This window comes from Phascolarctos cinereus, unplaced genomic scaffold, assembly GCF_003287225.1.
Source record: "Phascolarctos cinereus isolate Bilbo 61053 unplaced genomic scaffold, phaCin_HiC Scaffold_5;HRSCAF=322, whole genome shotgun sequence".
Taxonomy (NCBI): domain Eukaryota; kingdom Metazoa; phylum Chordata; class Mammalia; order Diprotodontia; family Phascolarctidae; genus Phascolarctos; species Phascolarctos cinereus.
The window spans coordinates 229714824-229742809 of record NW_027555958.1 but is presented as its reverse complement, the minus strand read 5'-3'; the positions used below and the strand labels follow the sequence as shown (position 1 = coordinate 229742809).

The window sequence follows — 27986 nt, the reverse complement described above, 5'->3', positions numbered from 1 at the left end:
ACATGGTAAGCACTATGTAAATGCTAATTATTATTATTATTATTATTATTATTATTATTGTGTGTCCTCCGTTCCCTATGGCCTCCTCCTTTCTTGGTCCCATCATCCCATGTGCCCCCCAAGTTTCTCCCCAGGCTCCCATCGCCCCGTCCCCTTCCATTTGGTGCCTAACAAAGAGCGTTGGATTTGGACTCAGAGGACTTGAGTGTGGACACCCATTCTGTGACCAGTCGCTTAACCCCTCTGGGCCTCAGTTTTCCTTTTGTAAAACAAAGGGAACGGCTTGGATGACCTCTACGATTTGTTCCCCCTCTTAAACTTCGAACCTCAAAATCCACCTTCCCAACTAAGCCTCTCCCACCTACTAACCCACATCCTCCTCCCGCTCTCCCTCCTCCCACCTCCTCCTCTGCCCCGCCTCTTCTTCCTCAGACCCCGCCCCCCGAAGAGGCCACGCCCACTCGGATGACGCGCAGCGCAGCTGTGCGTGGGGATTCCGGCCGCGACACCCCCCTTTCCTTCCCAGTGGAGGATTACCCGGCCTGCCCCGCGGCAAGATGGCGGCCTGAAGGGAGCGGGCGGCGGTGAAAAGTTTGTTATGGGGGCTGGAGGAGTCAGGGCGGGGGCCGGGACCGGGGGAGCTGGAGTCAGAAACTGAGGTGTCAGGGCGCAGGCAGGGGCAGGGGACGAGCTGGAAAGTTGAGGGGGGCAAGAAGGGTTAACGTGGGGTTGGAGACAGGGTGGGGGAGGGGCAGTAGGGGGAGGGGCGGGGGCTTCTCGCCTTTGATTCCCTCCTTGCGGGGCGGGAGGCGAGGGTGGAAGAGCAGGTGTCCTTAGGAAGCATGAGGAAAGTACTCTTAAGGAGCGCGGCCACAGAGGACCCTTGCCGCTTCTTATGGTACCCTCGGAAGCCGGAGGGTTGATACGTCCTTCTACCTGGAGGGACCAGGAAGGGGGCGGGGACCTAGAGAGTGTTGCCTGGAGCCTGCGGACAAGGGGACTAAAATCATGCACGTGCAACCTTCTTCTAGGCCTAGAGGAACATTCTTGGAACTCCTATCTCTGGCAGCTGCATCTGCCCCTATCTCATCTGGAAGTCCCAAGGGCTTGGGGGATTGGACAGAGTGAGCGTGGCCACCTAGGAAGAAGAGGGGGTGGTGCATTGCCACATACTCAACCCCAGAGCGGGTAAGGTGGTTCCTGGCATTGAGCGATAGTATGCCATTCAGGGATGGCCCTTTACCTAAGGGAGCAGGAAGGGATAGTTGGAAAGTTTTGGAAGTGTATTATTTTTGTTAGTAGTTATGTGAATATGCCGTGGTTAAGGTCAGGAGTTGCTTGCCTGGTTTATGAAAGTTGAACAAAGGAGCTATCTCATATATAAACTGTAGTTAGACTGAGAAATATCAATAACGGACATTTCTATGACACATTGAAGGTTTACAAAGTCTTTACATAAGTTCATCCATCTAATGTCACCAGGAGCCAAATGGTATTTCCATTTTACAGTTGAAGAAATGGGGTTTCAGAGGTTAAGGAACTTGCTTGTGGCAACCCAGTGATTGTTGGAGGTGGGATTTTAAACTAAGTGTAACAGTATGAATATAGGTCCATTGCCCTTTCGCCATACTGCCTCCATAGAAATCACCCCTATATGTTGCTTTGGATAGTTGTACTAGAAGCATTTCTCAAAGTGTTATGTGTAGCAGCTATACAAATACGCTGTCTCCCTCGAATCCTCTTAACCTCTAGAGTTGGTAACCTGGCTTAAAGTGAAGGTTGCTGGGAATCAGACCACAGGAAATTATGTAAAATAATAGGAGGTTGAGGTGGGTTGAAGTAAGAAGAAAGGCTCATGATTGTCCTCTCCCCATTCTTGTTTCGTATAGCTAGCTCTCCACTATCCAAGTGCTAGTAATCTGGGTTTCATGATTAGCTAGTCTCATATCCTTTTTGTTCTTTTTATATTGGTAAGGTGGGGTTTGGAATGGATAAAAGGGAAATTCAGATTTGAAAATGTGAAAAGAGAAATTGAGTTCTTTTAAAATCAGGCTTTAGATTTGTCCATTTGGTCATATAGTCTCTTCCTGATTCCCTGGCCACCTCTTTAGCTACTGATAGTTGAGAGTTAGCCATTACTAGATCTGGTTTCGAGCTTGGGGATATATGGTGGTTGACGTTTCCTGTTTGGCACAGGAGAGTATGCTGTGGTCTGTAAAAGGGATCTGTTCTTATCCAGACATCGCCCCTACCCTTCTCAGACCTCCCTGTATTGATAATTTTGTTCTCATCCTATTCATTTTTCTTCCCACCACAATTTTTGCTATTTACATTGACTAAATCAAACCTGAGTTGAGGGGCAGCAGACTTAGAGGAAAAGGAAAGGTAAAGATGTTACCATTTTACTTAATTTTGAGTGGAATTTAGTATTTGGTCCTAATCTTGGGGGTTGTGTGACAGGAATGTTCCTTTTCAGGCCTAGGTCTTTCCCAGGATAAGTCTATGGTTTTAACAGGCTAGAAGTCACTTAGAACAAGACCAGACTCACATGACCGAGATGGCGACGTTTTGGTTTCTAAGGGTCTGGAAAAGGCTAAAGAGCTGGGAACATTTCTCTTATTTTGTAATAACTATCTTGGAAATTACAGCTAGCATAGTATCCACCTTAGGCAACTGGTGACACAGTGGATAAAGTGCTGGGCCTGGAGTTAGGAAGACCTGAATTCAGATATGTCACTGACTGAATGTGTAACTCTGGGCAGTTTGCTCAATCTCTGTTGTAAAATGGGGATAGTAATAACACCTACCTCTCCGAGTTATTGTAGGGATCAAATGTGAGAATATTTGTAAAAGTGCTTAGCACATTGCCTGGCACATGGTAGGCACTCTGCAAATGTTTATTCTCTCCTTTCTTGTCCATAATGAGAGGCCTATATTTTGTATATACCTCTTGGCATTCATTTTTTAGCCCAGATTTTTATTTGGGGGGACCCAGGTGGCCTAACATTGAGGCTGACTGCAGACAAAATTTAGGTCTGGCCTTTGGGGAACGTGGATCAGCAGATGTCTAGAAGAGATACCTTTACTTCAACATCAAATGTTGAAGGGATCTTTCTAATGATTTTTTTCTTAACTGAAGGCATGAGGCTATGGAACTGAGCCTTCCTTTGCGACTTTCTGAGGTAGAGATGTAAGGGTCATCTCTGGCTTGAATTGATCACCTGTCTTCACAGTATTTATTTATATTTATTATTTATTTATCAACCTAATTCTTTGGAGAAGCAGTAATACTAATGAAACAAGGGATTGTCTTCCTATTCAGCTCTTTTCACTGTTTAGGGCCTTAATTGTTCTAAGATAATCTTTTTCAGAGCCCTTTGCTGTCCTTTGTTTGGGAACTGTTGAGAAAGAGATTTTATCTTCATATGCATTCCTATCTAGAAGTCTCTGGTGTCGATAACCCTTAAATTGACTCATTTTAGTGTTTTGTTGTTTAAAAAAAAACCTGAGGAGCAAATTGTGCTATTAAAGACGTAAGGAATTTCACACTTCCCTCAGTCCCTCAGACCTTACCTCCATATAAAAATAATTGAAAAACAAATGAGATCCCAATGAAGCATGTTAAATAAATGCAAGTTCTTGGATTGTATTGGTTGTTAAGAAATAGAGGTCTAGGGTAGTTGAACCTCAAGAAGATTTAGCCAAATGTCCAGTGTTTCTTTGTTCTTATATTCTGTTGTGGATTTTTGTCAGATTTCTTCCTGTTCCTCTCTTTTCTCCCCCATTCCTTCCTCCCCTCTTCCCTCTCTTCTGCTCTTTTCTCTTCTCTTCCCTTTCTCTCTCTCTCTCTCTCTCTCTCTCTCTCCTCTCTCTCTCCTCTCTCTCCCCCCCCTTTCTACCCTCTCCTCCTATCTCCCTCCCCTTCTCTCTCCCCCTCTCCTCTGTTTTCTTTCTCCTCTCTCCTAATAGGAAGGAGATATATGTTTGAAGTTATAGGTCCAGAGGCGTGGCAGGTATTTGGTTGACTGGCTTTCCTTAGCCCTGTATTTTAAACTCACTCTTTCCCTCCTTCTGAGTCATGTTCCATCTTTAATATACCCTCTGGGCCCATTTTTTTTGCTTCCGTAAATGACTGTGCTGTGAGCAGGGTTAGACATGCATTCTGATTATCCACAGAGCTCCAGATTTGGGGCCCAGTGCACGCTTCCTTTTCTAGTATTCTAATGCTTTCTCCTTGATGTGATGTGATGTGATAAATCCTTTATATAGGAGAAGTGGAGGAGTTGTGGTTGTGCAATGAATTCCAAGTTGTACAGAGTCAGACTTCTCTACTTTCCCTCCCCCACAAATATATAGCAAGTACACATCCCAGCACGCTGTATTTTATCTCAGTTTGTGCTGCAAGAGTGTTGCATGCTGCAGCATGTTGTCTCTGTGGACTATAACTTTATATTTCAGTAAAGGTCCTAAAACTTTGGGCTCAGGGCATGTTTTAGCACATGATTTAATTTCAGTATGGTCGTTGACAGACCTCCCATTTTTTAGTCATAAGTAAACTCTCCACATGTCCAGTTCTTTTAACTTCCCTCTCCCACTATCTTTTGTCCTATGGTGAATTATAATAGAGATGACATTTTGGGAAAAAACCCTGTGTTAAAGAAATACTTTCATTTTATGGAAGTTAGATATTGTCTTTAAGTTTCTGGCTAGTTGCCAGTAGAATTTTTGAATCAGGCAGAGTTTAGACTTTGTCCCCAGTAAACTACTTGAAAAAATGTGAGATTCAGCCTTTCGGGGGTTAGGAAAAGAGTAGGAGAGTTGATAGTTTATAAGGGTAAATCTTGGTGGGAAGAGACCATTTCTTCTGAGTTTTCACCTCTCTGTCTCAGTTCCTTTCTTTTTTCCTAGGGTTTTTAGCTGAGACTGGTAATCGCAGATCTAAGAATTTCTCAATTGTAGGGACAGGGAGGAATAGAGGAAAATGTGAATGGATGAACTCATAAAATGGAAGAGGATATCGGAATGGATTGGAAAACAGGATCCAACTACATGTTGTTTAGAAGAAACACACTTGGAGCACAAAAATTCACTTAGAGTTAAAATGAGGGGCTGGAGCAAAATCAGGTTTTTTTTTCAGCTAAAGTGAAAAAAGCAGGAGTAGCAATCATGATCTCAGATAAGACTACAGTAAATATAGAAAAGATGAAAGGATATAAGCAATGAACTTATATTGTGCCAAAAGGCACCATGGATAGCAGAACAATAGCAATCCTTAATAAAAATGCACCAAATAATATAAGCTCTAAATACTTAAAGGAAAGTTAATTGAATGAGGGGAAAAATAAATAGTAAATCTACAGTAGTGGGGAACCTTAATGTACCCTTTTCAGGCCTTTACAAAATTTAACCAAAGGATAAATAAATGAGTTCAAGACTCAAATGCAAATTTATTTATTCATTTATTTATGTTTTAGATTTTATTAGTGTATTTTGATTTATCAATAATCACTTCCATATGCTTTTGAGTTCACAATTTTTCTCCCCCTTCCTCCCCCCCCACCCTTCCCAAGACGGCACACAATCAGATATAGGCTCTACATTTACATTCCTATTAAACATATTTTCACATTAGTGAAATTGTAAGTAAGAATTAAAACCAATAGGAGGAACCATCAGAAAGAGGAAACAAAACTCAACAGAAGAGAAAAAAAAATGATAGTGATTCAACTTCCATAGTTCTTTCTTTGGATGTGGACAGCATTTTCCATCACGAGGCCTTTGGAGATGTCTCAGATCCTTGTAATGCTGAGAAAGGTTAAGTTTATCAATATTAGTCATCGCACAACGTGGATGTTATTGTGTACAAAGTTCTTTTGGTTCTGCTGCTCACTTCACTCAGCATCAGACCATACAAGTCTTTCCAGGTTTTTCTGAAGTCAACCTGTTCATCATTTCTTATAGCGCAGTAGTATTCCATTGCATTCATATACCACAGCTTGCTCAGTCATTCCCCAATTGATGGGCATCCTCTCAATTTCCAGTTCTTTGCCACCACGAAAAGAGCTGCTATGAATATTTTTGTACATGTGGGTCCTTTTCCCATTTGTATGATCTCTTTGGGATATAGCCCTAAAAATGCTATTGCTGGATCAAAGGGTATGCACATTTTTATAGCCCTTTGGGCATAGTTCCAAATTGTTCTCCATAATGGTTGGATCATTTCACAACTCCACCAACAATGTATTAGTGTTCCAATATTCCCACATCTTCTCCAGCATTCATCATTTTCCTGTTTTGTCATGTTGGCCAATCTGATAGGTGTGATGTGGTACCTCAGAGTTGTTTTGATTTGCATTTCTCTAATCAATAATGATTTAGAGCATTTTTTCATATGACTATAGATGGCTTTAATTTCTTCATCTGAGAACTGTCTGTTCATATCCTTTGACCATTTATCAATTGGGGAATGGCTTGTTTTTATAAATTTGTCTTAATTCTCTATATATGAAATGAGGCCTTATCAGAGAGACTGGTTGTAAAAATTCTTTCCCAATTTTCTACCTTCCTTCTAATCTTAGTTGCATTGGCTTTGTTTGTGCAAAACTTTTCAATTTAATGTAATCAAAATTATCCATTTTGCTTTTCATAATGTTCTCTATCTCCTGTTTGGTCATGAATTCTTCTGTTCTCCATAGATCTGATAGGTAAACTATTCCTTGTTCTCCCAGTTTACTTATAGTATCAGCCTTTATATCTAAGTCATGAACCCATTTTGACTTTATTTTGGTATATGGTGTGAGATTTGGGTCTATGCCTAGTTTCTGCCATACTCTTTTCCAGTTTTCCCAGCAGTTTTTTTTCAAAGAGTGGGTTCTTATCCCAGAAGCTGGGGTCTTTGGGTTTATCAAATAATAGATTACTATAGTCATTGACTACTGTGTCTTGCATATTTAACCTATTCCACTGATCCACCACTCTATTTCTTAGCCAGTACCAAGCAGTTTTGATGATTGCTGCTTTATAATACAATTTAAGATCTGGAATTGCTAGGCCACCTTCCCCTGCATTTCTTTTCATTAGTTCCTTTGATATTCTGGACCTTTTGTTTTCCAAATGAATCTTGTTATTATTTTTTCTAACTCTATAAAATAATTTTTGGTAGTTTGATTGGTATGGCACTGAATAAGTAAATTAGCTTAGGTAGGATTGTCATTTTTATTATATTAGCTCAGCCTACCCATGAGCAACTGATGTTTTTCCAATTATTTAGATCTGATTTTATTTGTGTGAAAAGTGTTTTGTAATTGTGTTCATAGAGTTCCTGGGTTTGTTTCGGTAGGTAGACTCCTAAATATTTTATAATGTCTACAGTAAGTTTAATGGAATTTCTCTTTATATCTCTTGCTGTTGGGTTTGTTGGTAATATATAGAAATGCTGATGATTTATGTGGGTTTATTTTATAGCCTGCAACTTTGCTAAAGTTTTATTATTTCAAGTAGTTTTTTACTTGATTCTCTAGGATTCTCTAAGTATATCATCATGTCATCTGCAAAGAGTGATAGCTTTGTTTCTTCTTTGCCTATTCTAATGCCTTCAATTTCTTTTTCTTCTCTTATTGCTAAAGCTAATTTCCAGTACAATATTGAATAACAGTGGTGATAATGGACATCCTTGTTTCACCCCCGATCTTATTGGAAATGCTTCTAGCCTGTCCCCATTACATATAATGCTTGCTGAAGGTTTTAGATAGATGCTACTTATTATTTTAAGGAAGAGTCCGTTTATACCTATGCTTTCTAGTGTTTTTAATAAGAATGGGTGTTGTATTTTGTCAAAAGCTCTATTGAGATGATCATGTGGTTTCTGTTGATTTTGGTGTTGATATGCTCAATTATGCTGATAGTTTTCCTAATATTGAACCAATTCTGCTTTCCTGGTATAAATCCTACCTGGTCATAGTGTATTATTCTTGTGATAAGTTGCTGTAATCTATTTGCTAGTATTTTGTTTAAAATTTTTGCATCTATATTCATCAAATGAAAATTTAGAAAAATTAGAGATTATAGATCTCTGATGAATACTGAATGGGAATAGAAGGGAATTTACATATTTTTCAGCTGTTAATGGCCCCTTTACAAAAATTAACCATGTATTGGGGTGTAAAGATCTCATAAAAAATTGAAAAGCAAAGATATCGAATGTATCATTTATTGATTGTAATATAATAAAAATTATATTTAATAAAAAACCTTTAAAGAAAGTATTAAAAAGTAATTAGAGATTAACATAATTCTAAACTGATAGGTCAGAGAACAAATTATAGAAACAATAGAAAAATTTTATTAAAGAAAATGACAAGGGGCAGCTGGGTGGTGCAGTGGATTGAACACTGGCCCTGGAGTCAGAAGGACCTGAGTTCAAATTTGGCCTCAGCTGTGTGACACTGGGGAAGTCACTTAACCCGAGTTGCCTCACCAAAGAAAAGGAAAAATAAAAGAAAATGACAGTAGTGAAACAGTATACCAAAACTTATGGGATTACAACTAAAGCAGTGCTGAGGGGAAAATTTATATCTCTAAACACTTCTATCAACAGAGAAATCAATGAATTGAGATAACAATAAAAATGAACAATAACAAGTAAAAAAATCTCCGACTAAACAAAGTAGAAATTATAAAAATTAAAGATTAATAAAATTGAAAGGAAAAAGATAATTGAATTGATAAATAAAATTAGAAGCTACTTTAAAAAACTAATAAAGTAGAAAACAACAAGCTAATCTGATTAAAAAAGAAAGAGAAAAAACATCAAAAATTAAAAAACAAACAGCAATTGAAGAAGTAAGGAAATTAACAGAAACTATCCCGTTTTATGCTAATAAAACTGATAATGTAGAGGAAATTAGATGAAAACTTACAAAAAAATACAAAATACCTGGATTAGCAAAAGAAGTGCTTTTTTCTATGAAACTAGAGGGGAAAAAAGCCAAAATTTATGGATTAACAGCATGGGTTTTTAAAAATTATGATTTAAATAAAGTCTAGCTGTAAATTGACTTGCCTGCACAGCTCACAAGGAACCTGGCCTTGGTTCCTTATCTTTACCTCATATCTGCTTTTCCTTCACAGTGTCCATGTCCTGCAAAATGAGATGGAAACAGCCAGTACCTTTTGTATACTTACTAGTCTGTAGAGCACAGTTCCCAGCTAGTGTAATTTGATAATGGAGTTGGTGTGTATCTTCTTCAGTCCTTGGGTTCCTTGATTCTCCCTTGGTTGATGAAGTAGGGATGCAGTAATGTGTGCATCATATACTTAGGAGTGTTATTGGATAGATAACTATACTCATGGATGTTTGGGTGGTGAATTTCAGGGATACACCTACCCTTTTCCTCCCTCTGTTTTTAGATACGTTCACAGGTATGCTCTGGACTGAAAAAGGTTGGGAAACACTGAGAGTGCCAAGAGGTGGTTAAATAAACTATTAAGTAAACTACCATGCTTAGCAACTCTTTCAGGTGTTTGAGAAGCTTCATATGCCAGAGAAGGGGTTTAAGTTGCTCTACAGTGACATAAATGGATGGATTTCCTTCGTGTAGGTGTTTGGTAGCCCCTGAGGCATCTGTTCCCAGCCTGTGACTTGGCTCTAGTATGTCTGTGTTAAGGCACTTTGTTCCCAGAAATACTGCACCTCTTTATTGTGTAACTTCATTGTGCATACAAAACAGAATGGTTAAGGATGGAATTAGGTGGCATTGTGTGGAGAATAGAAAACTGAGAAGGAATCAGTTGACATGATTTCTGGCTTTGCTGCCTTGTTATAATGTGACCAGAACCAGGCTCCTCCCTGTCCCTTTGGAAGAATGAAGGAGAGTGTGTCTTAGGAAAGCGTTCTGATCCGTTAGAGGAATGGCGCTAAATAAGCTATAAATTCACGGGAATAGCATTAATAATAGCAACGTTAATATTTTTTGTCCAGGGCTGAATTATGTGGTTAATTGCTTTCCTAGCCATTGGTTTTGACTTTTTTATTCTCCAGTAGTACTTGCTTTACAGGGTAAGTAGGGAAATGAAGAGGTGAAGCTTAATTAAACCTTGTTTCTTCCTTGTTATCTTCTCCTATAAGGGAATGACATTTGGATAGTAGTGAAAAGTTGAATTATTTATCAAGCAGATTTTTGGGGTAAAGTGACCAGATTGAACCAGGATGAAAAAGCACTGCCATCTACTTCAGTGGGTTCAGTTGTCATGTCTTTGCTAATGTACTTCCAAATTCTTATGTCCTAGCCCAGTGTTTTTCCCAGATTCCAGCCTCATGTCTCTTATTGCCTTTTGGACAGCTCTACTAGATGTCCTGTTAGAAGCTCAAACTTAACATATCCCAAACTGAACTCATCCTTCTTTAGACACTCTTTTTATTAAAATTGACCCTCCTCAATGACTCATTTCTGTTGATGGTAGGATCCACCTCCCACTGAACTCAGCTTAAAACCTCCAAGTTCCTTCTGACCTTTTCTTTCCCTTCCCTTCATCCAGGTAGCTGTAAGGTCCTGGTGATTCTGCCTACATGTTATTGCCCACCTTGGTTCTCTTCTTTCTGCTCTTTCCAGTATCCCAGCACAGGCTTTCATCACTTGGATCCTAGATTTAGAGTTGGAATAGGAGGGTGTGAAAGGTCATTTAGACCACCTTACCTTATTTTACAAATTAGGAAAATAAGGCTCAGAGAGGTTAAGTGACTTGTTTAAGGTCAAACAGATATAAGAACTTGGGTTTGAGCCTGGGTCTTTTAATTCTAAAAAAGTTGTTTTCCCACTGTACCATGGTTCCTCTTGGCTAGACTATTGTAATAGTCTATTAACTGGTCTCCCTGCCTTGAGTCTTTCCTTTATTCAATCCATCCTTCACACAGCTACTAAAATAATTGTCATAATGCACAAATATGGCCACTTCATTTCTCTTTAGTGACTTCCTCATTGCTTATAGGATAAAATGCAGATTACTTAGGTTGGCATTAAAAGCCGTACAAAGTATGGACCACTCTTATCTTTCCAATCTTACTTTACATTCTGCATACTTAGTTCCAATTAAACTAATTATTCCCCAGTCTTATCTTACATTTTCTGTCCTGTATGCATTCACATCATTATCCTCTGTGGTTATAATGTAATCTTTGTAATCTTTACTTATCAAAATCCTTGTTTTTCCTAGACCCTGCTCAGGTGCTATGTTTTTCATGAAATCCTCCCTAATCCCCTACAAGTAAGTGCTTTCTCCCTTCTCAAAGTTTTCCTAAAGCACTTTGTCTTGATACCTCTTTTTTCCCCTATCACTTTTTTAAAAATAAGTTTTTATTGATATCCTTTGTTTCTTACATCACCATAGTATTCTATGTATCTCTCTCCATGTACCTCTCAGAGAGCCATCCCATGTGACAAATAGTATTTTTTGGAGAGAAAAAAAAAAGGCAGCGCAGCTGATTGATACGTTGAAAAAGTTTGAATGCAAGTGCAGTGTGTAATACTCAGTCCCTTTCTTCCTTGTATTTATATTTATTTGTTCAGGTCAGAACTGTGGTGTTATTCACCTTTGTATCCCTATTGTGCAGTTTGCATGTTGTATAGGTACTTAATGTTTGTTGAATTTAATTATGTTGAAATTATTCCTCGTTTGGAGACCTAGCCTTTGGACCTTCTGATAAGAGTAGGTTGAGCTCAGTAATGACTCCTCTACTTTCTTTCCTTCTTGGTTCAGTCAGAATAACAGCAGTGGAATAGCCTCCTGTGCTGGGGGATGTGACATCATTTTTATTGGATCATTGTTATTGGAAGAGATAGAAAGGACTCCATTGGACACAGGCTGTCTGCTGAGTATAAGGCTTCTAAATCCTAGAGGCCCTTTCAGAGCCCAGGAGGCTGGCAGGACACTAACCCGTCTCCTCCTGGCATGTAGAGTGTTGTCAGACACTATCCCATTGTATTTCATTTTCCGATGCAATTCCCGTAGTCATCTTCTCAGTTCTGAGGCTGGTTCCTTCATTCTCTTTCTACTTGTCTGTCCATGTGGGAAGAGATAAGATGGACTCAGCTGGCACAGGCTAAGTAGATAGAGAGCAATGCCTGGCCATAGGTAGCTTTGCTACCAAATCCTATCACTCAAATTTTTGATTGGTGTTGCCAGAACTTTTCGAGACAGCCTGGCAGCAGTACTTATGGAGCAGGGAATGGGGAGGGCAGTCCATCTCTCTGCCAGTAATACCCTCCTCCCTCTCTTATCTGCCCTTACTCTGTGCACCCAAAGATTATTGGGGATGGTTTGTTTTATTTTGTTTTGCTTTTCTTTTCTGTTTAAAGAAAAAGCTTTGTGCCCAGGCATAGTTTGGTTGATGAGGGTGAGGCCCAGGTAATTGTCATGCTTCCCCTGGGAGTTATTTTCTGTAGTTCTTCAAACCTGCTGAAGGGGGTGGTCTGTGTGAACCTTTTCTCTTGGGAGCATATGTGGCACATTCCCCCACAGGCAGGGGGGAGGAGATAGTTGTGGTATCCTGTAGTTTGGCATCCCTTCTCCTCTTTTTGCAGCTCCAGAGTTGGGCTGCTCGTAAACCAAGCTGTCTGTTTATATGGAGAGCCTGGAGGGTGTCTGCCATGAGTCTGCTGCTAACAACAAGAACTGGCTGGTTTGGGAGAAGACACTAACCCCGTGAGTCTGAACCTAGCCACATAATGTGCTTCTGATGCTTTGTTAGCCAATCTCCTTCCCTGAGTCTTTACTAGAGCCTGGTTGCTTCCTGCTGTCTGATGGACCCATGCATTTATTTCTCCCTTAACCTCAGCTACTGTGCCCTGCTTACCTTGCCAGTCTCTTGCTTGGTTTTGAGAGTGAGCCCCTTTTAAGAGTTTGGAGTGGAAGTGTGTTATTTGGAGGGCTGTATCCTCTCTAGCTTGGCACTGACACCCTCCTCCTAGCTTCCCCACAGTTCCATTGTGCTTCAGGTTTCTACTCAAGGGGCATTATTAGTTGGTGTCCCAGGCTGCTCTATAGCTTCCAATTTGACTATAGGGCCTAAATATTTTCTATAGGCTACAGTGACTTCTGATTTCTGTACCTAGGAGGTAGACAGGATTAAAATGGGAAGTGGAAAGGGAATTTTCTCCTAGTCCAAATGTTTTTCTGTTATCCTAAGGCTCCTGTTATTCTTGATCTTCATTGGAAAGAATGGTGGGTTGGTGCTTCCATTACCTTTGCCTTCGTGAGAGGAGCAGTTCCAGACTTCTTCATCAAGAGAAATGTTTGGAATTAGGGAGGAGAGGTTGGAGAGAAATTTAGGTTAGGCTTTGGGGAATTTCAGGAAAGAGTAATTAGCCCCTCAAACTGAAAGACAGTGTTAGTAGAAGGAAAAGAGGACTGGATTTTGAGTGAGAAGCCCTAGGTTTGAATCTTGACTCTGTTACTTACTGTAGCTTTGTGATTTGGGGTCAGTCACTTAGGTTCACTGAAACTCTTGTCAAATGTGAGAATGAGACTAGATGTTTTCCAAGTTCACTTCCAACTCTAAATTCTTTGAAACTTGTATCTAGCTTCAGTGTCTGTTTTAAATCATGACTTTGCCCTCTTGCTCTTACTATGCTTTGAGGTGGGTGGTGAGTGAAGTTTGACCTTTCTTTACGTCTGGAGGTGGGGGTGGACTTTACCCAAGTTGAGCTATAAGCAGCTACAAAGAAAGACTTAGCCAGAAGGGGGGGAGAACGCCTGGTCTTCGACTTCTACCATTCCCAGTCTGGCTCGTAGAGAGGTGAGTGAAAACTCAGGCTGGATGGGCAATTACTCGAAGTTTATCTTTTGCCAACTTAGATGAGGTACGGAAGAAGGGAGTTTCCATATAAATGCTCAGTGTTCCTTGTGTTCTTATAAAACAATTAAAAACAGCTTTCTCTTCCTCCTGGTTGCTCTCTTTTCCTGAAGCTTCTTCCCACTCCATTCCAACCGAAAATCCTGAAACTACATATTGGAAAATGGGGAGTTTGGGACCTGATGGGCTTTGCTAAGCCTTTGTAGAAAGAGAAATTGGTTTTTATTATTGGACAGGAAACAGAAAGTAGGGTCTCAGTCAATGGAAGAATTGTGTGTGTATACTTTTCTTTGTAATTCTGGGGTTGGAAAGAAGAAGGCAGGAAGAGGGTGTGTTAGTGACTATTCTGGTTCTGTTCAAGAAAGTCAGATGGACTTGGAGCTGAGACCCCAGTCAAAAACATTTATCACTCTACCATTTTTGGGAAAGAGAAGCTTTGTTTAGGATATGTTGGTGCAGGGTACTTTTGGTCTAGTGAACTCAGAATTCACTGTATTCAGAGTGGGTGATTAAAGTTGGCACAGGGGGCTGAATGGTAAACAGGGGAAGCGTTTACATCGCCAGGTGTGTTACAATTTGGTCTCGAATAAAATAGGGACTACCTTTGTTCCTTTAGGTGTTTATTTAGAGCAGAAGATAAGATAGGCAGTGTTTGTGGTGTTTGCTCAGGTGGGTACTTCTAAGTAACCAGCACTGGTTCTAAGTGGCTCAGGGTTACCCTGGATCCAGACATTTCCCATCTTCTTGGGACTTCTGAGGACCTGTCACTTTAGTAAAGTCAGGCAGAGGACCAGACCAGTAGCCTGGGCAACAGGCTGAATTGGATGGTAAGGTCAGTATTAGTTGGGACAAGCCAGCTTCTACACTGATCAAGGGGATGGCCTGGGAGCCGGTTGACATCTAGCTAGTGCTCATAACACTAAACTGGTGCTCCTCCCAGACCTCACCCCCACACTGTTGGCTGCCTGCCTGCCACGCGCCCAGGATTGCTGGAGGCTTTGCTCATGCATCTCAGGAACAGCTGCACACTTGACCTGGGGTAGGGGATGTAGGGGGGAAGGGTAGCAGGAGAAGCACTGGAAGACTGAACCTCAGGTCCACTGTGGTGGGGATAGCCAGCTGTATGGGGAATAATTATGGCTCTATGTGCCTCAGCCCAAAGATTTGCAGATTGGTAGGGTTACATGAGGATAGACATGAAAGACATCTGGCTGGGGATGGAGCCCCATCTGTGGTGAGCCCTGTTTTGCTTCTTTGATAGATGTGCCCCTTAATGTTCAGTGAGGAAGTAGGAAGGGATTGGTGGGGTAATGGGCCAGCAGCTCTGGCTTTCCTGGAATTTGGTTAGAAGCAGAGCACTGATTTTGTAGGGGGAATCTAGAAATAGTCAGACCTGCGTGGGATACAGTCTCCTTCCTCCTAGGGGACTATGTACTTGTCTGGCTTTCAAGTTACTGAAATGTCTGAGTCTCTGACTCTTTAAGGCACTAGATTCCCTTCCTATTTTCTTCATGAGATAGCACGTGGGCTCTGTGTGCCTTAGCCCAAATTTTTTTTTCTGAATGAGAATTTGAGTGAAGTTTACTCTTAAATTATGCCTGTTACCCAAAGTTATAAAGATTGTTGTGTCAGAACAGGAAATGGAACCCGGAAATCAGGATATTTCCATTTGATTGTTTTTTCTTCTGTATCATTCTGCCTGTAGTAGAGATTCAGCCTTTTTCAGGGCTGAAGAAGCTGGACTAGGGCCAGAAGGATTTCCAAAACTTGGTGTAGTTGTCAGAGTCTGGGGATGGTTTTGAATTTAAAGGGCCAAGAAAGTCAGGAATATTTAGGAGCCCCATTTTCTAATTCAAGACCAGGAAGGGGGTGGGGTGGGGACTGGGGAGACCAAGGTATTATGGGCTGAGACTGTTAAATTCCCTAGCTACAATTTGAATTTTGCTGCCCCGTCTGGTAGACAACATTAACACCCTCATATTTTCCCTGTGCCTTCAAAAGAGGTTGCTTTTTCTTTCTTTTCGGTGGCATCCTGGACATTGGGAAAGTCCATAAAGAGCCTGCCTTAAGTTGAGTCTTAGAAATAATTCTGTTGCTCAGTTACTTCTCCTCTATGTCAGGAGTAAGGGAATGCCAGGGAAGAGCCAGAGGGATGGCATTGCCCCTTACCCAATTCCTCAGTGGGCTCAGGGCAACAGGTGTGTCCTGTTTCCTAGTATGGGGGGTAATGGTGGCACAGAGACTGTAACAGATTTCTCATCTGCTCACCTTCTTGCCCAGCTGTTCTATAGGTTAGCAGTGCATGTCTAGTCCTATTTCTGATGAAAGTAGACTTTGTTCTTTGGAGGCTGATAATCGTGCCCCATGGGGGTGTAATCAGGGAGAAGGTATTTAATACAGGGCAGGCGGGAACAGGCGGCCTGTCCCAGCTGGCAGATTGCAACATGACAATTAGGTATGGTCTCATCTCTCTCCACTCCTCCCTTTACTGTCCCAGCCTATATACAAGAGGTGAAGAATGAATGTTATGCAGGAGTAGAGTAAAGGGGTGGGAAGGAGAGGGAGGAGCTTTGCATACTCTTTTTCCTGGGATTTGGAAGAGGAAAGCTCTACTGTGATAGACTTCATATGGTAGATAGATCCAGCTGTGTGTCTTTTGGCTTTTTTGTAGGAGTCCAAGATGCCTCTGGACTGATCCAGGCAGCAAGAGTTCTCAGGGTTTATCCCACCTTTCTTTATCAACTGTTTTTGTAGTTCAGCCTGTCATAAAACCTAGCTGTTTTCTTCCCCCCAGTATGATAGATTGAGGCGGTTCAGGAGCTTCTCTAGCATACCTATGATTTCCACCCTCCTGCACCCTGGTGAACTACAGACAGTCTGCCCACAGGTGTCAGTGAGCACAGCTACAGAGAGCAGATAGGGGAGTCCCATGGCAAGCTGCAACAGCAGGTAATGGCTTGTTGCCAGCTCTGAACCGTGGCTACAGGTCATCTGGTCCAAGAGAATGCATGGTGAGAAGGGGAGGCAAAGGGGACATCCAGGACAGGGGAAGAATAAAGTAAGCAAATGAAATATTTGTAAAATGTGATGGGATGAATGTCTTCAAAGAGCTGTGTATTTCTCTGCACAGTGTAAATACCATGTTGCTATACTATATTACTGTTTAAGGGTGATTAACCCTGCTACCTAATGCACATATTCCAAATAAAGATTTTGCATGAAAAAAAAAAAGATTTCCACCCTCCCTCCACCTCCCAAGACCCATCCTGAGGTAAATAGCGATTCCATGGGACTTCTGGAACCATCCCAGCCCTCAGGGAAGCAGCACTGGCTCAGCCACAATCACTCAAAACTCTTCCTAGGCTTTTGTGGAATCTACCATCTCCCCCCAGCCCCAGCTGCTTTTCCTCAAATTCCTTCCAACCTCATGAATTCTATCCTAGGCTGATGTTCTTGGAAGACTTTTCTTATTCAAGAGAGTCTAGAAAAGGCAAACTGAAAGAGTGGTTTGAGGAGGTCCTAGAACAATGTTCTCCATCCTCCCTCCTGATGTTCCTTCACTGCTCTACTTCAGCCTCCTGCTCTTTACTGTCTTCCATCTTGTAGCTGAGTTATCAGATTTTTTTTGCTCTTTATTCTTTACTGTACCCAGTTGTACTTATTCTCCACAGAGCTTCTCTCTTCCTTTTTGAGGGTAGCAGGCTCCATGGATGTATAGAGAGTTACTGCCCTGTCCCTTTCCCCTCAGCAGAATGTGATTTGTGATTGATTTATGATTTAAGTTCAAGAGTTGGGATATGAAGCCAGATGACCCAGCGGGGCCACAGTGTACATGAATAGATCAGGGATGAGGATGGGAATGTGGTGGCTCCAGGTCCTGGGAGTCAATAGTTTCAACCCTAACTATAAATTATGTTCTCTGTCCAGACAGATTCCCTTTTGATGATCTGCCTGATAATTGTCTTCCCTACTTTTCTTCTGTGGCAATAGGTTACCCCTCCCCACATGGTACTATATACCAAGCCCCCTTTCTGCCATTTAGAATTATTTTGAAAAGAATAAGTGGCTTCCATGCTGATTTCTCAGTGAATTTTCAACTGACCATGGTCGTTCAGTCCCTCCGATAACTTGAGCTGGTCTTAGCTTAGGGTGAGAAGGGGGAAAATGTTTGTTCAAGGCCTTTTGCATTTTTAGCAGCTGAGACAAGCCGAGCTGCAGGATGTGGATGTAACCAGAGCCAGGGACGATGGGGCTTGGAATGGGGCAGATCTGCTTACAGGTAGGGTTACCAGATACCTGAGAGAGAGAGAGAGAGTCAGAGACAGAGAGCAAGCTCGTCCTCCCTACCTCTGCTCACACCAGTTGCCTGGTGCCATGAAAGAGAGGTGGGGAGAAAACTTTGTATTGTAGGGAGGAGAGAATTCATAGAACCGGGGGTGAGGGGTACATGAAGAGACCTGCAGGGAGGAAGTCATTCTTTGGAAGCAGGGGGTGGAGTGACTAGGAAAACGGGCAGGCATTTGGCTTCTCTTTCAGAGAAGATGTAGACTGGCAAGGCATGTTATCCTTCTTCCCCACACGTTTAGGTGGCTGCTGTGGCTTGGTGGCCCCTTCTTTCTCTTTTCTCCTGTCCTGTGCCATTAGCATCTTCTGGGCTGGGTTCTGTTTGCTTGTGGATAGTAATAGTGTTGGGTCTGTTGCCCTCTGTTCCTCCCCTTGCTGCTTCCTGACCATCTGCTCTGCTGGGGAGTCATCCCTTTAAATCTGGCAGCCTAATGGTCTCTCTAGGCCCCTTCCCCCAGGCCTCTTCTTGAGGGAAACCGCTCTAAGGGAGCCTGGTGGCATGGGGGTGGTGAGGTTGTGGCTTGTTTGCTCTCCCACTGCACTCTTGAGGAATGTGCTATGTCCTTGTGGGCCTGCCCAGCATTCCTGCAGAGCGAGTCATTCAGCATGCTGCCTGTGCCCTGTGGGGACATGCTTCTAGCCCTGCCATCAGAGGGAACTCAGAGGTTGTGGCTCGTGCCCCTGAGGCCCAGACCCAGTTCCCCTTGGCCCCACCCTACCTGAGGGTGTGGACTGGGCCGCCCAGACAGAGACCTCTCCTTACATCCTCCCTTCACCCCTCCAGCACGCTTCTTGCCCTGGGCCCTGCAGGAATGCAACAAGAGCACAGTGCCGAGTCACAGCCAGGGCATGTCCTGACAGCAGAAACACGTGCTTTTTCCTGCTCTGCTCCCACCAGCCCCCAGCTCTATGACTGGGATGGGAGCTTGTTTTTTATACCAAAGAGGCCAGTTGAGGTTAGTGCCTTTCCCAACTTCAGGCAGGTGTTGACTGCCCCCATGCTGTAGCTGTGTTCACTGCAAGTGACTATACCCCTGTGCCTTCAGAATAGGATTTGGGAGTTGGGGAAAGGGGGGAAAAGGGGAGTGGGTACAGTTCTCTCCTGGACCTGTCATTGTTCTCTTTCTGAGGTGTGTTAAACTTTGGTTTGTACTGAGGAAGTGTTTGTACCCACAGAAACAAGTGGGATAGCCTTTAGGGGACATTGGTGTTATCTGCTGATGTCCTCTTTAGATTTCTCTCTTCTTTTCCTGCTTACCCCCTGGAGATTTCTTGGTTGTTTCAGAGCCCTGAGGAAGTAGTGGGCAGTCGGGAAACAGGGCATCCAGTCCAGAGGCATGTGGCAAGTTGAGATCCCATTCTGCTGCCTCTCACATTCCTTGTCTGACATTTCCTCTAGAATTCCATAGAGAAGGTTGGGGAACTAAAGTTCTCCTGATTCAGTAAGACTTCCTTCTCTTCATACATACTTTTTTCCATTCCCTCCTTAGTGGCAGTCTTTTCTCTAATGGATATCCTTAGCCCTGGGGACCGAGGATAGGCAAGCTAGCAGTCCTGACAGACAGGTGGCTGACACCCGGTTTCTCCTTTCTTCTCTTCTTGGATTTCAGGAGCTGTCAGCCAAAGGAGGTGGAGGGGCCCCAGGATGAGGAGAGCCAAGGGCTGACTTCAGGACAGCAGAACGGAGGGAGCTGCCGACAAACAGACGGTATGTCTCTGTAGAGGCCTGAAGTAGTAGGCCTTTTGGTGGGAGAAACTGGGGCCAAACTAAAGGTTGGGATAAAAGATAGAAACTTTAGGTAGGAGGCATTAGGGACTGGAACCACGAGAGCTATGATAACTAGGTGGTGGATTTGCTGGACCCTAAACCTTTGGGGGGTCTTGGAGTCCCCTTGGGCTCACAGTTCCCACCCTGAGCCCCAGCGGAAGAAGTGTTGGGACAAAAGCCCTGTAGTATATTAGTGAAAGCTTGTTTTCTGTCTTTGGGGTGGGAGGAGGCCATAGAGGAACCTGCATTCAGGGTACATCTCAAACCCTTCTGTTCTTCCTATCAGAATGCCTGAGTGAATCTCCTTGGTGAGGCCTCAGTCTGAGCCCCACAGGTGAGTTGTACTTCTCGTTGAAAAGAGTCGTCATTATTATTATTATTATTATTATTATTGTTTATTCTTTTTTATTTACAAGGAGCTTAAAAAAGAAGAAAGAAAAAGAATAAGCATCCACAAACACTGATCCACATGTCTTCCCTCAGCTGGGTAAATGGTCCAAAACCCCAGTTATGGTTTTGGGCTTTTAGGGGTGGGTGCTTCTTCCCTAGCAACGACATCATAAGACACTGCAGCATTTCTTCTCATCAGCATCAGTATCTTCATTTCTACCAGTTTGGTGTTTGCTGAAATGGGTCCATGTCTAATAATAATAATAATAATAATAATAATAATAATAATAATAAAACAACTAATAGCTAGCATTTACATAGTACTTTAGGGTTCGTAAAGCATTTTATATATATTATCTCATTAGATCTCACAACCACACTGTTAGATAGGGGCTGTTGTTATCCCCATTTTACAGATGAAGAAACTGAGGCCAAGAGAGGTTAAGTGGCTTAACCAAGGGCACACAGCAGCTAAGTGCCTGAGTCACAATTCAAACTCTGCTTTTCTCGACTTCAGTACTGGGCCCTGTGGCTGCCAGGTTATGTTTCATCTTTCCTGTACTCATCTGATTTCTGGAGCCAGACAATCAGCTTCTTTTGCAGAAACCTTTCCTAAAGAACACTCTCAGTAACTAGGTATAGGTGGTGGTGGTGAGTAGGGGGAGGAATGCTGTCTTGAGAGTTGTCCCCCCCACTGTCTTTTTTTGTGAAGCACTGAAATCCTCATTTGTCTTCTTCAAGTAGTAGCTGAGTATTTCTCTTATGTTCCCCTCTTCTCCCCCTACCTCAGCTCCCTCCACAAGGTTAAGGAGTTTCATCTCTCCCAGGATGACCAGTGCAGCTCCCTCTAAGAAGCCGTACCGAAAAGCACCACCACAGCACCGGGAGCTGCGGCCCGAGCTGTCTGCTCCATGGGCTCAGCAGGAGGTCAGCATGGTTGAATGCCAGGTAACTTAGCTTTAGTGGACACTGGCAGGCATAGAGTCTTGGGCAGTCAGCCAGCACTTCTACTGCCTTGACTTCTGTTGGTCTAAGAAGGAAGTAGTGGGAATCATGGGAGACAGTGGAGGAGGCTGTGGAGTGGGTGATGATGTCTCTGGATGTGCTCTACAATTGTCCACAGTATTTGCTGGTATTCAGGCAGCTTGCCCAGGAGTGGGGCCTGCCCAAGGGGATTCTGAAGCCTCCAAGGGGTTTGAGTTGGCTCAAGAAAGGTGATCCTACACAGTCAGTCCCCAGGGAAGGCCAAGTGCACTAGGAAGGCCTAGTGCACAAAGCACTAGGTTCCTGGACTGTCCAGAAGAGAAAAGATGCTGTTTTGGACTTGACCAAAAGCAGTGTCAAGAGAGTTATCTTGGAGGGCTGTGGCTTAGAAGTAGCCTCATCACTTTAGAGGAAGATCTGAGCCAGCCTAAACCTCAGTGGTAGATGTAATCCTCCTGTAGAAATGCTGAATATAATCTTTTAGAAATGATTATGTACTTTGAACAGGATTGTAATGTAAACTTCATTACATAATAGCCATAATAGCCACAAGAATAAGTAGTTGTAGGAATATTAAATTCTGGCCATACCACAAGTTAAAAATAAAGTGGTCCTACCAAGAAGAATACTTTCAGGGTGATCTAGGGCATATGGAAGGATCATAGTGTTTAGAGTTAGAATGGACCAGCACAGTCAAGTCCTAAATATTTGTTTCCCCAAATATCTTTGCCCCAGAGTTCAGTAGTTATCCTTGCTGCTGTGCTGAACAATCTTAGCGGCTTCCTCTTCCCCAAGGACTTATCCTCCCTTCACTTTCAGTCTGATTTAAGGAAATTCCCTCCATTACAACCTGGCCCCTTTCCTCCTCCCATCTGTGCTTAGGACACAAGTTGTAGAGCAGCCACACTGACTTGGGGGGAGGAGGCATCTCAGTTCCTTCTTTCTCTGAGCCCTATGTGAGAAGTGTCTGCATGGGAGGATCAGGGCACTTTCTCAGCATCCCACATTTGCTGTGTAGTCACCAACAGTAATTGTTTCTTCCCTTTCATCAGGACACCAGCTGGCTTTAGAGCACTCTAGCACTGTTTGTATGATGGGTGGGGGGTGGGGGGTGGGATCCGTCTTAATGGAAGCCTGGATGAAGGAAGTTCTGAGGTCGGTATGTTTGGCAGGGTTTCTCTGTTGCTGGCCTTTGGGGTTAGAGAAGAAGCAAGGCGGGGCAGCTAGGTGGCGCAGTGGATAGAGCATTGGCCCTGAAGTCAGGAGGACCTGAGTTCAAATGCGGCCTCAGACCAAACCCTTGACACTTACTAGCTGTGTGACCCTGGGCAAGTCACTTAACCCCAGTTGCCTTAAAAAAAAAAAGCAAGGGTGGTCAGAGCAGGGGTGGGTGACCCAGGTCTTACTGACTGGCTTTGTTAAAGTTAAGATAGAGGATAGGATGAGCAGTAGCAGGTTCAGAGCTGAGCTTTTGGCTTCTTTTCTTTTGTGCACAGGAATCCCTGACAGACTCGGAGAGGATGAAGTAAGTGCTGTCCTTCAAGCCCCTCATCATGATTCTTTATCTGCCCTCTCCTTCATTTTTGTGACTCGAGTACCTTGAACATCAGAGGCATTTGATAATTTTAATTGACTTATTCCCTATCAGTCCCTTTACCCTAGCTTTTGGTTCTGAGGAAAGAGGTGGAATCTTCATTTCATCATTTCTGTCTCCTCTCCACCTCTGTGGGAAGGACATTGCTGGGCAGAGGGAAGTGGCCTAGCCCTATTGGGCCTTGTGCTGAGGATACTTTTCCTTTGGGTGCCTAGGCTGGATTTTTAAATGAATAATCAAGAAGACTGCACCTGGATGCTCAGTTAGTCTGGATAGTAGCCAGAGACAGGAGGTGTAGAGTCTGACCCTTCCTTCTCATTTCCTTTTCTTTCTCATTCCTGGTTTGACCTTCCCCCCTTCTCAGCTGAGTTCTTAGGACTCTGCTCATGCATCACCTCATCACTGGCAGAATTTGAGAAGCAGCAGTTTGGCTAAGGGTTCCTGCTACAGCAGGGAGTAGTTTAGGCTTTAGACCTCAGTCTCTTCCCCCTTTTATGTGCCTATCCTCTTCTGATCCTGGGTACTCACCTCTTCCCCATCCAGGCTTCTGCAGCAGGAGAATGAGGAGCTGCGGCGGCGCCTGGCCTCTGCTACCAGCCGCACAGAAGCCCTGGAGCGGGAGCTGGAGATTGGACAGGATTATCTGGAGCTGGAGCTGGGTCAGAGCCGGGAAGAATTGGACAAATTCAAGGACAAATTCCGACGGTGAGAGTGGGTCTGGGATTGCACTGGGCGTGGGATGGGATGGGATGGAATGGATAGGGCTGTGGCCCTGCTGGCTGAGAGCTAGCTGCCTCTCTTTTCATGTCTGTAGGTTACAGAATAGCTACACAGCATCACAGAGGAACAACCAGGAGCTGGAAGACAAGTTGCACACACTGGTAACTGGCCACAAAGGGTGCCTCAAGGGCACTGAGTACACCAGAGGGCAGGGTGCCCTAAGACCCCCAGGGAGATCTCTGTGCTCTCAGGGACTTGGGAGCAGTGGTGGGAGGAGGTCAGGAGCTGGGGGAGGGGAAGGAGGAAGGGTGGGGGGCCGCAGTGTGTTGTCTGAGTCAGGACTGTCCTAATGCTCACGGCTGTTTCTCTTTTTTCCTCGTCTTCCCTTCCCCCACGCCGCCACTGCTGCTGCTGCGCTCTCCTCTCAGGCCTCTCTTAGCCACAGCTGGATTTTTGCAGTTGCGTCTGAGTTTGTTTTTTCTCTCTTGTACTTTGGCCTTGCCCTGGGACCCCCCCTGGGACCCTGGCTAATTACCCCTACCCTTTGCTCCATTACTAGTGCCCTATTCTGTCCCTCCTCTTTATACCTGTTCCAGGCCCTGTCCTCTTCCTGGAGCAGTGGCCATGGGTGCCTTCCTCTCTCAGGAGCTATGGAGGGCCAGGGAGCCTTGTAGGTGGCTCTTGGGGTGCTAATTGATGCCAGTGTTGGACAGTGTCCTCTCTGCTGCATTCAACAGAACTGACTGACTGGCTTCTCCATCAGAGGGGCTGGAGCTTTGAGGGGTATCCTGAATATGTGTTCCTCTCATTTCCATCTCCTGGAGTTGCTATAAATCTTGCCAGTGCTACAGAAATGTCAGGCTACCTCTTAGGGCCACCTTCACTGCTTGCCCCTCTACCTTCACCCTCCCCGTTCCTGGGCACAGTACATCCGTAGAAGCTTCCATTGATTCAGTAGCACCTGTGTTTGGAAGGTCCCTGCCTCTGAACAGGTGATGTCAACTGCTCTCAGCTTGCCCTTCCCCTTTAATTCCCCTCTCCCCGAGCTAATGCCCATGAGGAGTCCTTTGAGCTGCAGTGATATGGTAGTGTAGACACTTCTGCCTGCTCTTTTATGTGGAAGGTGGTAGATAGTCGCTGCCCCCTCCCATCCCTGCCCCTGCCATTTAGCTAGCTTAGAGAGCAGGAGAGAGGCCCTGGTTCCCTTTGTCTCATCCGTCCGTCCGTCTGTCTTGTCTACCTTAGCTGTCCCAGCTCCTGTGGCTATCCCATATCTGTTTGGGTGGGGGGCAGTGATATGAGGTGTCAGTATGTATCAGGCTGAGGCTACTTAACCTCCTAATGTTAGATTAAGAAGGCTGAGATGGACCGGAAGACCCTGGACTGGGAGATTGTGGAGCTGACCAACAAGCTCTTGGATGCTAAGACCACCATTAACAAGCTGGAGGAGCTCAATGTAGGTTCCCCTGGGCCTTTTTCCTTGAGCTTGTGGGGTGGGGGGCATGAGCTCTGACTGTGTTGGTCATGAAGTCAGTGCCTTCTGGAAAGGGAGTCCCTTCGTCTTCCTCGTAGCCCCTCCCGTGCTGGGCACAGGGTGGGCACCAATCTTAGTGCTCTACCTCCAGGAGCGCTACCGGCAGGATTGTAACCTGGCTGTGCAGCTGCTTAAGTGCAACAAGTCCCATTTCCGAAACCATAAGTTTGCTGATGTGAGTGTGACCCCCTTTTACCTCCCTGGCCTTTTTCTTCTGTGATTCTCACTTGTAATTCTACTTCCCTCTGCTTTCTCACCTCCCTTTTCTGCCTATCCTCTCTATAGCGAGTTGATTCTCACTGGTTGATGTCCTCCGCTCTTACTGTCCTTCCCACGGGGGTGGAGAATGGGAGTAAGGGGTCTCTTACCATTTCCTGAGCAGAGGCAAATGGGGGGAAGCAGGGAGAGGATTGAACTCCATGTCTCCAAGCAAGGAGGAAGGGGATATGGAGAGAGCTGTTTGACAGGGACAAAGCCTTGGGGACACAAGGTAAGGAGGGGTATGCCAGCGTTCTTCCAAGTAGGGACCAACTGCTGAAGACCCTAGGACTGCCCCCAGGCTGAAAGTATGAGGGTGTAGTTAAAGCAGAGGGAGATCCTGCAGGTGTCACTGCTGTTTTCCTTAAGCTTGTTTCTGGATCTGGGGACAGAGGTTGATTTAGAGGCAACACTCAGGCTTAGACTTGGGTTCACATTCCAGTAGCCTTGGTGGTTCCACTCACGGCTCTATCTCTCCTATGCAGCTGCCCTGTGAACTTCAGGACATGGTTAGCAAGCACTTGCACAGCACACAGGATGCCCCTGGTCATAGCCCTGCCCCTACCCTGGCGCCAGGAGCTGTGGTGCCCACCTCAGTCATTGCTCGAGTACTGGAAAAGCCAGAGTCACTCCTGCTCAACTCTGCCCAGTCTGGCAGTGCTGGACGCCCTGTAGCTGAAGATGTCTTTGTGCACGTGGACATGAGTGAGGGGGCCCTGGGCAATCCTGCCAGTCCCCCGGCTCCAAGGAGTCCCACCTCTCAAGCCAATGGGGAGTGCTGCCCACCAGGCAGTACTCGGGGTTCATCAGAGGAAGAGCTGTCCTTGCCACCCTGTGAGAAGTTGAGCCCTTACCCTGCTCCACCACCCCCACACCCATTGTACCCAGGCCGAAAAGTGATTGAATTCTCCGAGGACAAGGTGCGAATCCCCAGGAATAGCCCTCTGCCCAACTGTACCTATGCCACCCGACAGGCTATCTCTCTAAGTCTGGTGGAGGAGGGGTCAGATTGGGCCCGACTCGGCCCTGGTAGCCCTGCCTCCACCCAGGCTTCACCTCAACCGCTTGCCAGTCCGCCCTCTGTACCTAGTGCTGTGGCCAGCTCGGCCAGCTCTGAAGAGGATCTGCTGTTGGCCAGCTGGCAGCGAGCATTTGTGGATCGGGCACCTCCACCTGCCCCTCTGACCCAACGTACAGCCTTTGGGCATGATGCACTTGCAGATTTGCACAATTTTGCTGGCAGCACTTCAGATAATGAGGACACTGGCCCTGTGCCCTCCTCTCCAGTTGGTGAGGGGTGTCGACTGTTGCCTTTTCCCAGCCCACCCCCATCCAGGGATGATGATGAACTGAACCTGCCCATGAGCCCTGCAGAGGAGCGCCAGAAACTGCTTCCTGAAGAGGGAGGGGAAAGGTCAGGTACCTCTCCTGGGGAGGGGAGGGTTCGATTGACCTCTAACCGTCCTCAGAGAAGCCCGAAGCGGATGGGTGTGCACCATTTACACCGAAAGGACAGCCTGACCCAGGCCCAGGAGCAGGGCAATTTGCTTAACTAGGTCCTGTTCACCACTTCTCCCTGCTAACACTTGTCCCTCTCTCCCCCCATCATACACACCACCAGGTTGTTACTGCATGGGGGATACTGAGGCATCTTGCTCACTCACTCTAAACTCAGGTTCCCCAACCCTCTGCTCCTTGGACCAGCTGCTTCTTGCCATTGAAAAGCAGGGACCTTGACCTTGGATGCAGCATTGGATCAGTCCCTTCACCCAACTTGAGCTTGGCCATCTCTAAAACTGGAACACCAGATGTCTGTCCACATACGGCCCTTTAGGCCCTTACTGATCTGTGCTGAGCACAGGATACCATATCTTTTCCCAAACCTTGACCATCCCATGTTTTGGTCTGCACTGGTTATTTTGAGTAGGGTCGGGGTGGGGGAGGGGTCAGGGAAGGTCCTGTCAGTATTTGCCCCCAAGTCTACTTCTCCCTCAAGGGAGTTTATTTTGGGGGGAAGGGGTTGTTTTTGAACCCTGAGTTTCTATTTACTTATTACCTGAAAACCCTTTCCATGGCAGGGGCTATTGCTACAGGTCCTTCCAGTAGAGTTGGCCCTGTTGGGGTAAGGGTGAAAGGAGGATGGCTTAGGGCATTCTGTCTCCTCCTTGGGGACAGTGGGGAGAAGAGAAATCTGCCTGGGCTGCCCCTAGACCCAGGGAAGACTAGAGGTGCCCTTCCCCTCCTTTGGCTCTAGACTGTTACTCTCAGCTTTGGGAAGTTTTCACATTGATGAGTCTATTTTAAAAAATCAGAAATAAACTATTTTATCGGTAGTATTGTGTCATCTGTACTACTTGACCTTCAAACTTGCTCCTGTCTGGTGGTTCTTCCAGACCAAAGATGCATCTGAAGCTACTCCTCAAGACTTGATGAGATCCCCACCTCAAATCCCTTGATACCAGAGGTGACTCTTGGAGTCCATCCTCATGAGACGTAAACTTACCTCCAGCTAATGTTATAGACAAGCAAGGGATCTTGACCTAGC

The 27986-nt window shown here is 44.8% G+C and overlaps 1 protein-coding gene across 11 annotated transcripts; it reads left to right on the top strand.

The window, feature by feature from the left end:
• Positions 1-495: 495 nt before the first annotated feature.
• On the top strand, positions 496-27774 carry TJAP1 (tight junction associated protein 1). Of its 11 annotated transcripts, none has more exons than XM_020976841.1 (14): positions 496-591; positions 1032-1188; positions 12579-12699; positions 18978-19149; positions 19804-19901; positions 20248-20295; positions 21142-21299; positions 22832-22860; positions 23473-23634; positions 23744-23810; positions 24078-24107; positions 24998-25105; positions 25275-25358; positions 25927-27774. In XM_020976841.1, exons 7-14 carry the CDS (start codon positions 21180-21182, stop codon positions 26995-26997), a joined length of 1671 nt encoding a protein of 556 aa, XP_020832500.1. In that variant the 5' UTR covers positions 496-591; positions 1032-1188; positions 12579-12699; positions 18978-19149; positions 19804-19901; positions 20248-20295; positions 21142-21179; the 3' UTR covers positions 26998-27774. The 11 variants fall into 11 exon arrangements, with proteins under 11 accessions (XP_020832500.1, XP_020832498.1, XP_020832502.1 ...); XM_020976839.1 differs by lacking the exon at positions 18978-19149 and adding an exon at positions 11212-11262; XM_020976843.1 differs by lacking the exon at positions 18978-19149 and having other exon boundaries at positions 21179-21299.
• Positions 27775-27986: the final 212 nt, after the last annotated feature.